This window comes from Sorex araneus, chromosome 2 (assembly GCF_027595985.1).
Source record: "Sorex araneus isolate mSorAra2 chromosome 2, mSorAra2.pri, whole genome shotgun sequence".
In the NCBI taxonomy this organism is placed as follows: domain Eukaryota; kingdom Metazoa; phylum Chordata; class Mammalia; order Eulipotyphla; family Soricidae; genus Sorex; species Sorex araneus.
Genome location: NC_073303.1, coordinates 25,272,266 through 25,285,690, shown reverse-complemented (window position 1 = coordinate 25,285,690; position 13,425 = coordinate 25,272,266). Strand labels below are relative to the sequence as shown.

The 13,425-nt window shown below is 41.4% G+C and overlaps 1 protein-coding gene across 1 annotated transcript in view; it reads right to left on the bottom strand.

Moving 5' to 3' along the window:
- Positions 1–13,425, bottom strand: part of SLC26A8 (solute carrier family 26 member 8) — an 86,141-nt gene that overhangs the window by 41,824 nt on the left and 30,892 nt on the right. The window contains exons 7-8 of the mRNA XM_055124326.1: positions 12,370–12,519; positions 8,598–8,680 (exon numbers count right to left, since the gene is read on the bottom strand). Of these exons, the coding sequence (XP_054980301.1) occupies positions 8,598–8,680; positions 12,370–12,519 (233 nt within the window). The remainder of the gene's footprint in view (positions 1–8,597; positions 8,681–12,369; positions 12,520–13,425) is intronic.

Below are 13,425 nucleotides of genomic sequence, written 5' to 3'. Positions count from 1 at the left end.
GAAATAGCACAGCGGGTAGGGAGTCTGCCTTGCACCCAGCAGACCCGGGTTTGATTCCTCCATCGCTCTCGGAGAGCCCGGCAAACTACCATGAGTATCTCGCCTGCATGGCAGAGCTTGGCAAGCTCCCCATGGTGTATTCGATATGCCAAAAATAGTAACAAATCTCTCAATGGAGACATTACTGGTGCCCGCTCAAGCAAATGGATGAGCAACGGATGACAGTGATACAGTGATACAAGTTTTGCACAAAAATCTTTGACTCATTCTGAGTTGATTTTTGTCTATGGTGGTAGATAAGAGTCCAGCTTCCTTCTTTTGGATATCCAGTTTTCCCTGCACTTGGTTCAAAGATTTTAATTTCCAATTGAATGGTCTTGGAGTTCTTGTCATCTAATCGTGTGTGTGTGTGTATGTGTGTGTGTTTACAACTTTAATTGCAATGAGATTTTTTTTCCTTTCTCTGAATTTTTTCAGGACCACATCCAGCACTGATTGGGAGACTCTACATGGTACTGGGGATCAAACCAAGGGCACTCACATGCAAAGCATGTGTTATACACATATTTTTCCCCTCACATTTTTACTATTCATTCACCCATTTATAGATTCTACTTAGATTATACCCATGTCTTGGATATTGTAAATAATGCTGCAATGAATTGATTTTCCCCCCCCCCGCATTTGTTTGCTTGCTTTTTTATTTCTTTTGGATTGATACCCAGAAGTGGAATTTTGGATGATAAGGCGATTCTATATTTAGGTTTCTGAAGAATCTTCATACCTCACCATTCCCCCCTCCCACCGCCCCCTGCTAGTTGTTGCCCCTACTTCCATCCCACCAACAGTGCACAAGAATTGTCATTTCTTCACATCTTTTTCCAACACTTGTTGCTTATCTTTTTATAACAGCTGCTTATTGGGTGTGAAGTGATACATCATTCTGGTTTTGATTTGTATTTCCCTGATAATTAGTGATGTCCAACACTTTCTCATTTACCTCTGTCATCTATATGTCTCTTTTTAAAAAAATAAGTCTATTCATATCCTTCACCCATTTATTTATTTAGAAGAATTCCCATTTTATTGCAATACTACTTTACTCCCCCACCCTAGAGTATCAATAACCTCCCATCACTATAGAAGATCCCTTCTCCCCACTGTCCCCCACTGTGCAACCTCAGTTTGCTATTCAACTGGGGAGTACCACAGGGTTTGTTTCCACTGGGGATTATCTAATTCCTTTCCTTCCTTCCTTCCTTCCTTCCTTCCTTCCTTCCTTCCTTCCTTCCTTCCTTCCTTCCTTCCTTCCTTCCTTTCTTTCTTTCTTTCTTTCTCTCTTTTTCTCTTTCTCTCCTTCCTTCCTTCCTTCCTTCCTTCCTTCCTTCCTTCCTTCCTTCCTTCCTTCCTTCCTTCCTTCCTTCCTTCCTTCCTTCCTTCCTTCCTTATTTCTTTTTGCTTTTGCCTTTTGGGTCACACCCGGCAATGCACAGGAGTTACTCCTGGCTTTGCACTCAGGAATTACTCTTGGCAGTGCTCGGGAAACCATATGGGATGCTGGGAATCGAACCTGGATCAGCCGAGTGCAAGGCAAATGCCCAGCCCTCTGTGCTATACTCCAGCCCTTTTTGTTTCTTTATAACCCCACGTGTTCATCTTTTCCCTTCTGACTCTTTTGACTCAGCAAGATACCCTCTATTTCCTTCCAGGCTGCAACAACTGCATGATTTCATTTTTCTCACATCTTGAGTGTGTGTATGGTGTGCATATCCAAGAATTTCTTTACTCATTCATCTGTTTGTGGGCACTTGGGTTGTTTCCAGGCCTTGGCTATTATAAACAATGCAACAATGGACATAGATGTGCATATGTCCTTGCAGAAAATGTTTGGTTGTTCTTGGAAGGTTGTCCAGGAGGGTCATATGACAATTCTACTCTTATTTTTCTGAGGAATCTTCACACTGTTTTCCACAGAGGCTGAATCAGACAACAGCAACAATGATGGTGAATAAGATCTTTTTTCACCACCTCTTCACCAACACTGATTGTTTCCATTCTTTTGAATTTAGCTCATTCTCACTGGTGTGAGATAATATCTCATTGTCATTTTCATTTTTATTTCCCTTGTAACAGTAATGATGGACACTTTTCATATGCCTATTGGCCACTTTTCTGTCTTCTTTGAGCAAATGTCTGTTCAGCTTCTCTCTTCACTTTTGATGGGATACACCTATCTTTTCTATATTATTGTAATTTTTTGCTAGAGAGTTGTATGATAATTTTATGTATTTTGGACATTGACTTTTTTTTATTTGGGGGGCACACCCAGCGATGCTCAGGGGTTACTCCTGGCTCTGCACTCAGGAATTACTCCTGGCAGTACTTGGGGGACCATATGGGATGCCAGGGATTGAACCTGGGTCAGGTTCAATCTGCAAGGCAAACGCCCTCCCCACTGTGCTATCACTCTAGCCCCGGACATTGCTTTCTTATCTGATGTATGATATGCAGATATTTTCTCCACTCAATAGATTCTATTTTTATTTTATAGGTTGCTACATAAAAGCTTTCTGGTTTGATGTATAGTCCCACTTGTATATTGCTTTTGTTGTTTTTTACAAGTAAAAGCATCAAAATTTGGTTTGTTAAAAAAAAAAAAAACAGGGGCTGGAGCAATAGCACAATGGGTAGGGCGTTTGCCTTGCACATGGCTGACCCAGGTTCAATTCCCAGCATTCCATATGGTCCCCTGAGCACGGCCAGGAGTAATTCCTGAGTGTAAAGCCAGGAGTAATCCCTCTGCATCACCAGGTGTGACCCAAAAAGAAAAAAAAAAAAAAACCACCAAAGCGATGTCAAAAAAAAAAAACCTTTCCTCTGTTTTTTTTTCTAGGAATTTTGTGGATTCAGGCTTTATGTCTAAGTATTTGTTTCATTTTTAGTTGATCTTTGTGTATGAATTAAGATAGTAGGTTTAGCATCATTTATTTGTCCCTTCTTAGCACTATTTACTGAGAAGATTGTCCTTGCCCCACTGTATATTATTGAATCCTTTGTTATAAATTAATTGATCATATATATATATTTTGCCTTTGGCTTTGGTTTTTTTTTTCCTTCTCAGTTATGGCTTTGACTCTAAGAGGCTTTTAAAGTTTCTTACAAATTTTAGGATTCTTTTTTCTAAAGAATCTTTTTCTCTGAAGAAAAAGTTACTGAAATTTTTTTAGGGCTTGTTCTGCAGATGGCCCTTTTAGCAGAAATGGTAAAGAAGATTCTATCAGATCTCTACTGTTTTGTTTTGTTTTCCAGCCATACTAGTGGTTTTGTAATAATCCCATACTCAGGGATTACTCCTGACTCTACAGTTAGGGATTACTTCTGGCAGGCCTTGGGGACCATACAGGTGCTGGAATTGAACCCTGGTCTCCAACATGCAAAGCAAGTGCCTTGCCCACGGTCTCTCTTCAGCTTTCTGAAAAGGAGATTTTAAAATCCATATGCAATTGCAAAACCAAAACAATCGTGGAAAACAAGAACAAAGCTGTATAAGTCTCATTTCTCCATTTCAAAATTTACTACAAAGTTATCCTAATCAGGACTGGACAAGGACATAGATGAATGGAAAAGATTTTTGAATTCAGAAATAAATCCAAACATTTATGGTCAATCGATTTCCTACATGAATGCTAAGATCATTCCACCTGAGAGGAAAAGTTTCATTAGCAAGTGAGCTGAAACTACTGGATATTCACATGCAAAGCAATGAATTTGAAGGTCTACCTTACAACACATTTAACAATAAACTCTAAATGGATTGAAGATCTGTGAGGCCTAAAACTATAAAACCCTCGGAAGAAAACCTGGGAATAAATTTTCATGATCTTGGATTAGGTAATAGTTCTTTAGATAAACCTCCCAAACTAAGAGTGTTAAAGAAAAAAATTAACTTTCTTAAAATTGAAAACATTTGCATGTCACATGACCTAACAGGAAAGTGAACAACAGCCCACAGAATTGGAGAAAATACTTGCGATGTATATGTCTGCTAAGGAAGGGTTGGTGTCAAGGATATATATAAAGAACCACCACAAGAAAACAAATAACTGGAGCCTGGGGGTAGCTCCGAGATATCACAATTAAATATGCAGTCTCCTGCACACAACAGAAATATATGTACAGGCACTGCAACTAAAGTGTGTGAGCACCCCACATCTAAGTGTGTGTGGCCCCCTTGTCATCATAACAAATGAAGGGAAAATTGAAGAAAAATTTAAAAACCAAATAGAACAAGGGCCACAGAGATAGTACCAGGGTTAAGGTGCTTGACTTGCACAGGGAATACCAGGATTCCATTATTGGCATTGCCAGGAGTGATCCCTGAGCAAAGAACTAGGAGTAAGCCCTGAGCACTGTTGAACGTGCCCTGCCAACATCCCCATGAAAAATGGGCAAAGTGGGCCAAGGAGATAGAACAAGGGTTAAACCACTTGCTTTGTATGCAACTGACTCAGATTCAACCCCAGTCCCCAAGCAGTAGAGAGCACAGAACCAGGAGTGACCCAAAGCATTCTGAGTATGGCCCAACTTCACCCACCCAAATAGGCAAAGTACTTGAACAGGCATTTCCCAAAAAGGAAAGATGAAATCTCATGAAAAATAGCTACCCAGCATCAGTAGGGATTAGAAAAAGGCCAATAAAAATCAGAATAATAGGCATAATTGCTAGGAGGGTTATCATAATATTATTTAATAAAATTATATAAGGTAATTACATAATATTGCATTTCCTATTATATAACAATAACATAATAAAACCAAAATTAACACATTTTGTGGGAAATTGGGGCCTTGATACTGCTTGTAAGAATAAAATAAAATGCAATAAAATAAAACGATGCTGCTACGTGAAAAACTGTTTGGCATTCTTCAACAAGTTCAACAGAATTACCTGAAAATATGACCCAGAAAATCAGAATAAATTTCTTGGGTCACATTTATATATGTATAAATGTACCTTCTTTTTTTTTAAAAAAAAACCAATGTATATATACTCAAAAGAAATGAAAACTCCTCAAACAAAAACTTACACGTGAATATTCATAGTAGCATTATTTATGGTGAATATAAACTGAAATGTCCACCAACTGATGACTGGATTAACAAAATGTGATGAATATGATGAAACATTGTTCATTCAAAATAAGAACAATTTACAGTGCAACATGGGTGAATCTTTAAATAACATAACATTTATTATACGATAACATTCTTTCATTGTGTAATGAAGATAACATAATGAAAACATTTTATTAAATAAAGTCAGAGGCAAAAACTTCCTACACTTACCATAAGATTCCATTTATACAACATCTCCTGAGTAGGCCCTGACACAGAGAGTAGATCAGGGCCAGTGAAGAGCGATGGAGGGAGAATTGAATGGACATGTTTTTTTTTTTCCTTTTGGTGGTATGTGTGTGATAAAGTGCTTTAAAATTAGGTAGTGGTGATGACTGTATGCTTTTAAGAATATACGAAAACCCACTAAACTGTATACTTTGAAATGGTGATTTGGAGAGAAGAGGTGTCTCTCCCTGGCTGATCTCTGGGCAATTCTCAGCAGTGCTCAGGGGCTACTCGAGAGATGAACAAGAGACTTAGAGTACTGAAGGGTCAAGCCCCGGTCCTGCCCGTGGCAGTGTGTGCCCTCCAGCCTCTGGGCTATCTCCCCAGGCCTAAAATGATGAAGTTTATGGCCTGAGAATAAGAGACCAACAGTCATAATACAATTGAAACAAGATGAAAATATTCGAACTAACTTTATACCAATGTATTTCAAAATAGAGTAGGAACACACTATTTTTTTTTGCTTTTGGGCCACACTGGTGGTATTCTGGACTTACTCCTGGTTCTGTGCACAGGGATCACTCCTGGCAGTGCTGGGGGGTGTTGAGGATCGTGCAGGTTGGCCATGAGCAAGGCAAGAGCCCTATCCACTGTACTATTTCTTTTTCTTTTTTTTTTTTTTTGCTTTTTTTTGGGTCACACCCGGCAATGCACAGGGGTTACTCCTGGCTCATGCGCTTAGGAATTACTCCTGGCAGTGCTCAGGGGATCATATGGGATGCTGGGAATCAAACCCGGGTTGGCCGTGTGCAAGGCAAATGTCCTACCCGCTGCTCCAGCCCCACACTGTACTATTTCTTTCGCCCCCAAAACACACATTCTTTAAAACACCAAAACAAAGAAGCTAAAAAAATACAAAACCTAAATTATAGATAATGATCATATCATTTAATAGCAGTTTTATTTAATAAATGAGACTGGAGCGATAGTACAGCAGATAGGGCGTTTGCCTTGCATGCAGCCAACCCAGGTTCGATTCTTCCGTCCCTCTCGGAGAGCCCGGCAAGCTACCGAGAGTATCCCGCTCACATGGCAAAGCCTGGCAAACTACTTGTGGCATATTCAATATGCCAAAAACAGTAACAACAAGTCTCACAATGGAGATGTTACTTGTGCCTGCTTGAGCAAATCAATGAGCAACGGGACGATAGTGCTACACTTAATAAATAGTCTATTAAAGTTTTTAGAGTAGTTTAGAAGCTTTCCACAGAGGAAATTCTATGTAGGTCTTAGTTATCTTTGCTGATATACCCTACTAAATATTTAATAAATAAATAATTCCAAAGGGCTGGAGCAATAGCACAGCGGGTAGGGCATTTGCCTTGCACGTGGCCGATCCAGATTTGATTCCCAGCAGTGTGCTGAATGGGGTGTTGCTCTGGGACCACCAGGACAACCCTGGAGGCCATGGCTGGAGGCCATGTAGCATCCCGGATTTATCTCTGAGCTATCTCTGCAGCTCTGGGGCCCAAGATTTACTACCTGGCCTGGTTGGCAGGTATCACCAAGAATTACTCTGGGTATCCCTGAGCATGCTTTGGGAGCCACCCCCCTAAATTGTTGACATGATTTCAGCAAAGCAATTTAGAGAGCATTAATACATAAACATTATGACCAAGTGAAGCTTATACCAGGATGCAATGTGGGTCTAACATTCATGATTCAACTGAGAGATCAACAGAGAAAGGGAAAACAAATCTTTAAAAAAAATTTAAAAAATTAATTTTGTTTTGGGGGACACACCTGGCCATGCTCAGGACTTACTTCTGGCTCTGCACTCAGGAACTGCTCAGGGAACCATATGGGATGCCGGAAATCAAACTTAGATCAATTGAATGCAAGGTCGACTTAGGTCAACCCGCTATACTATTGCTGTGGTCCTCAGGAAAACAAATCTTAGTAAATTTGAACGAGTATTGTTTTTCATAGAACATTCTAAAATAATCCTTTAAATAGAAATTGGGGGTATATATAGATATATGCTTCTGTTTCATCTGTCTAGATCCCTTTTTTTTTTTTGCTTTTTAGGTCACACCTGGTCATCCACAGGGGTCACTCCTGGCTCTGCACTCAGAGTTACCCTAGGGAACCATATGGGATGCTGGGAATCGAACCCAGGTTGGCCGCATGCAAGGCGAATGCCTTACCCGATGTGCTATCACCCCAGCCCCTCTAGATCACTTTCTAAATTTTAGATATCTTCTAAATTTTTGTAGGGAAGATTTGCTGTTTGAAATGTTAATTCTTTTATTTTTGTTATTTAACAAAGATACTGATAAATATGACTCCCATGACTGAATTATACTTGAAATTTTGTGTAAAATATAAACTAAGAAACATTAAAAATTAAAAATGTACTCAATATACTTGGAAATAGTAATACTTGGGAAGATGTTTCTAAATTATTTTTTTGACATATTTGAACCCCTTCTCTAATTAAATTTTGTTCATTGTGGATTTTATTTCCATTAAGGTAGAATGCTTCCATTTCTCTTAGCAACTCAAAGTGCCGTTTCTTCCTCTATTTCTATTTTTCACCATTATTATGTGTTTGAATATAAATTCCAATTTAAAAATATTTTTACTTCATCATCCAACTATGCCTATTTTATTCAATTTATTTAGTTTTGCGGGGCTACACCAGAGTAGTACTCAAGGAACTATATGTGGTCCTAATGCTGAACCTCTACCAGATACATACAAAAGCGAGTACTATCTCTTTGCCTCAACTATGTCTGTTTTGATTCCTTATTAATAATATAAGCTATACGTATGTTGATGCTTTCCAAGTAATTAATAAATTACTGGGTATGACTGGGTGCGCCAAATGAGGTATTTAAATTTTCACCAAATTTCCCTTCTTTTAAAAGAAGTTAGGTGAAAAATATAACTATCCTAAAGAAGGGAGTGGAATTTATTACCCCAATCAGTGAAGGTGACAGTGGAGGCTTTACTTGGACAAAGGGGGGGCCACTTACCTGGGAGAGGAGAGGTGCTGACCAGAGAAGAAATGAGGGGTCCTAGTCCTTCTCCTTTCAAGAACCTCTAGGCTCTAAAATGAACTTGAGCCCAAGCCCTGAACTTGGCTGTGGCCAGAGACTGCTAGTAGGAACTATCAATCAGATTGTGTGATTAGAGGCCAAGAAAAAGTTACAGAAAGGGAAAAAGCAATCTAGAAGAACGTAATTACCGACCTATAAGGAATCATTTCAATGAACGGTGTGCTGGATTCTGAGGACACATTTATCTTGTTTGAAATTGCAGCGAAGAAAATAATCTGTAGGGGGTTAAAACAAATGATGTTAAAACAAATGAGCACCCGAATACTGTCTATGGCTACCAGAAGCAGAGGTGCCCAAACCCTGTCACAGGACAGGAAATAAAACCTGTGGTGGTCTCTAGGCGTGGAGGTTGGCAAAAGGTAGGGCCAGTTCCGTGGAACAAGGTAGGCAAAAGTGTTCTCCAACTTTGGGGGTGCCCCGAGCTCTCTTTAGTATTGTAGGCAAAATGAAATACAGCGTCAGCCTTGATCTCTGGCCCATGGGGGTTTCTTTTTAAAATCACCCCCCTGCTAGATGGCAGAAAGTGCTTCCAGTCCCTTGATGTGTATAAAATCATTTGATGTGTTGTAAACCCAAGAATTGTGGCAGTGCCTTCAAGTACGTTGGACAGACTAGGGACTAGTTTTACTGTTTTTCAGAAGAAACAATGTAAGAGGGGGGGGCTGGAGCAATAGCACAGCAGATAGGGCGTTTGCCTTGCACGCGGCCGACCCGGGTTCAATTCCCAGCATCCCATATGGTCCCCTGAGCACCGCCAGGAGTAATTCCTGAGTGCATGAGCCAGGAGTAACCCCTGTGCATCGCCGGGTGTGAGCCAAACCCCCCCAAAAAAAAAGAATGAATGTAAAAGGGAACAAATTCAGAAAATAGAGTGTGGTATGAAATAGAAAATGTCACAATAATAAATAAAACGTCAGGGGCCGGAGCGATAGCACAGCGGGTAGGGCGTTTGCCTTGCACGCGGCCGACCCGGGTTCGATCCCCGGCATCCCATATGGTCCCCCAAGCACCGCCAGGAGTAATTCCTGAGTGCAGAGCCAGGAGTAACCCCTGAGCATCGCTGGGTGTGACCCAAAAAGAAAAAAAAAAATTAAAAAATAAATAAATAAATAAATAAATAAATAAAACGTCATAAAAAAGAAAATGCAAACATATTTCAAGCTTCAGTGATTTCTGAGGATAAATGAGGTGACACAAAAAGTTTAATGCCTACATTACAATCTTTCTAAACTCCCCACCAGCTTTCATAGCTGGACTCTAGATTCTTCTTCAATTATGCCCAGGGTGCACCTTAATTACTTCTAGCATTCTCCAGGGGAATGTCTTCACTGTGGCTCATCAACTCTAACGTCAGTCACAGTCTACCCATAGCATCTGCTACACCAATACCTCTTTTTTTTTTTTGGAGTGGGGGTGGAAGGGGACGGTTACAGGGGCCACATGTTGCAGTGCTGGGGGGTTACTCCTGTGGTTCTGCACTCAGGAATCATTCCTGGCAGGCTCAGGGGACCATATGGGATGTCAGGGATGGATGGTACCCCTACACGCTTACCTCTCATTTTTCCTAATAATGTAAATGGTTAAGAGGCTGCTTGAAGGGGTTGGACTATAATTCCTGATGCTGATTTCTCTTAAGATAGGATTTTTTTTTCTTTTTGGGTCACACCCAGCAATGCTCAGGGGTTACTCCTGGCTCTACACTCAGGAATTACTCCTGGCGGTGCTTGGGGGACCATATGGGATGCTGGGAATCGAACCCAGGTTGGCCACGTGCAAGGCAAATGCCTTACCCGCTGTATTATTGCTCTGGTCCCAACAGGGTTGATTTTTTTTTTTTTTTTTGCTTTTTGGGTCACACCCGGCGATGCACAGGGGTTACTCCTGGCTCTGCACTCAGGAATTACTCCTGGCGGTGCTCAGGGGACCATATGGGATGCTGGGAATTGAACCCGGGTCGGCCGCGTGCAAGGCAAACGCCCTACCCATTATGCTATAGCTCCAGCCCCCCAACAGGGCTGATTTTTGACTGAGAAGATGGACATAATACCAAATGAAATAAGCCAGGCAGAGAAAGACAAGTGCTACATGGTATCATTAACATGTGCTACATGGTATCACTAAAAATAAAAACAAAAACAAACATAGTCACACTCACAGGAACAAAGATTAGAAAAATGGTTACCAAGGTCTGTGGGGCTGGAGTTGTGGGGGTGAATGGAGGGAAAAGTTGGTAAAGGGGCACAAGCTTCCGGCTGCAAGATGAATAAGGCCCAAGGATTTCCTATGCATGACGTCGACACGGGTGTAGTGGGTGATTTGTTGAGAAAGTGTGATCTTAAATGTTCTTATAAGGAGGGGCTGGAGAGACAGTACAGCAGGTAGGGCATGTATGTGACCAACTCAGGTTCAATCCCTGGCAACCATATGGTACCCTGAGTCCTCCAGGAGTGATCTCTGAGCACGGCCGGGTGTGCTTATGTCTGAGTCACAGATGCCATCTGCTGGTGACTCCAGAGCCTCAGCTTCCTTTCCTCAGGTGCCACAGCCAGACTGGAAAAGGGAAATTGTCCCTAATTCCTCTCCAGATATGGGCGCCCATCGGAACCTCTAGAAGGTCCCTCTGTGTCCAGGGTTTTCGAAAGTCTTATAAAAGCCTTTGGCTTATATGAATAAATAGTTTTTTAGCTGCTCCCAGGAACCTGTGTATCTACACACGTAGACAACAGAGACAGATGGGTCTCCCTTCCCAAAGCCCTTGCCCTGGTCTTTCCATCATAAGGAGTGCAGACATCAGCCCAAGGATGTGATGCCAACTTGCAGTACCCAGGGTTACCTGGGCCACCTCAGCGATGCAAGAGAACCTCCAGAAATTCACCCAAGATGCTCAGGGACCATGTAGTGCCGGGGATTGAAGCGGTGCTGACCCTCTGCAAGGGGTGCCCTTCAACCCCTCTGCCATCTCTCTGGACTCCCCCTCAGTTTCTTTACAGCATAAAACAGACGAATCATAAATAAAATGGAACAAAACCTTGACAGGGAAGACAGAGACTCTCTGAGACTGAGCATAAGCCACTTGCATGTGTTGAAATAAATTTTCCGTGAAGAACTGAAAATTTAAATATGTCTGTTGTGGTTGCTTTTGAGTGGTGCAGTTCTAGGAATTTCTTTCCCACCCTTTTTTCCCCCTTCTTTGTGTTTTCCAAAATAGCTTGAATGAGCCTGTATTATTTTCATAAAGGGGAGAGAAGAGTTCTGTTTCTGTTTCTGGGAGATAACACAAAGGACTGCAGTCCATTCTTAGCATGCTGGAGGCCTGAATTCAATCTCCAGCATGGCGTGATCTCTGGAGCATGACCAGAAATGACCCCAAGCACTGAGCCCAGAGTAGCCCCTCAGAAGCTAAGGGACCCCCCATACACCAAAGAAGTCTCTAGCAAATATTGCAGGGCAGAAAGGGCTTTGTGAGCACCATCAGAATACCCAAAACTAATGACAGAAACCTTACTCCTGAGATACTATGAAAAAGAGGCAATAGATAAAAATACTTTGAATATAAGCATGTTTTACAAATACAGCATTTAAACTGAATGTATTCAGGGGCCTGAGAGTACAGTGGATAGTATGGTGGATAAAGCACTGTGATCCCTGAGCACAGAGCCAGGAGTAATACCTGATCCCATCTGGGTGTGACCCCCAAACAAAACCAAACTGAAAACAAAAATCTAAATATATTCAGCTCTGTTGCAGTTCAATATATATGTATTTAAATGAACATTAAAATTATTTTATAGTCCCCCTTGAGTCTTTCCCTTCCTGGATTATTTGACCTATTTACTTTTTTAAGGTAGGCATTTAAAATCATATGGAAAATGAATTTAGCTGGGGGGGGCATCAAAATACCTACCAGAAATATTTCCATGGGAAATTCAATGGGGTAATGATTGAAGGAGAGCCGGACACATTTGTTCACTCTCAGAATGACCACGGTAGTTAGAAAGAGCAGAATGCTGGTGGAATTAGCTCTGGGGAGAGCTATACAGTAGTTAATTGTGTTCTGAAAAACAAAATTACAGGTGCTTAGGAAAGGACAGAATAACAGCATAAGTCTAGGAAATGATACTCTTAGATTAGTTCAAAAAAGAAATCCCTGAGGCCAGAGAGATAGTACTGGAGGTCAGACACTTGCTTGCAGATATGCTGGTCAAGGCCCTGGGTTCAAATCCTGGGCTCAAATCCTTGGGTCATGCTTGAGCCCCTGAGCATTGCCAGGTATGGCCCAACCCTTCTCACACCGGCCCCCCCCCCCCCGTCCCCATCTCATTCATCTCACCCCACCATACACCAAAGAAGTCTCTAGCAAATATTGCAGGGCAGAAAGGGCTTTGTGAGCACCATTAGAATACAGCAAATTAGCTGAGATAGAGAAGGGACCACCAAAAACGATGCTTGAAGGGCTTGCTCAGGATGGGAGATGCTTGCCGAAAGTAGACTATGGACTGAGCATGATGACCACTTAGTGCCCGTGTTGCAAACCATAACACCCAAAAGGAGAGAGAGAGTAAAAGAGAAAGTGCCTGTCACAGAGGCAGGGCGGGGGGGGGGGCATGAGGTGGTGGTGGGAGGAATACTGGGAATATTGGTGATGGAGAATGGGCACTGAGGGAGGGGTACTCCGTCATTGTATGACTGGAACATAATCACAAAAGTTTGTAAGTCTGTAACTACCTCACGGTGATTCATGAAAAATTTTTTTAAAAAAAGAACACAGCAAATTGTTTGCTTGTTTAAATTGAAAAGATAATTTTAAAAGTCTTCCATGCCCAGTTTAGGAGAGAATACACTCTGTATGGTTAAGTATAATAAGATGGCCCCAGGAGTTCTTTTATTAGTTTATTCCTAATTATGTTGGACCTTATAGATATTTTTAGGGCCAGAGTGATAGGACAGTGGATAAGGCTGC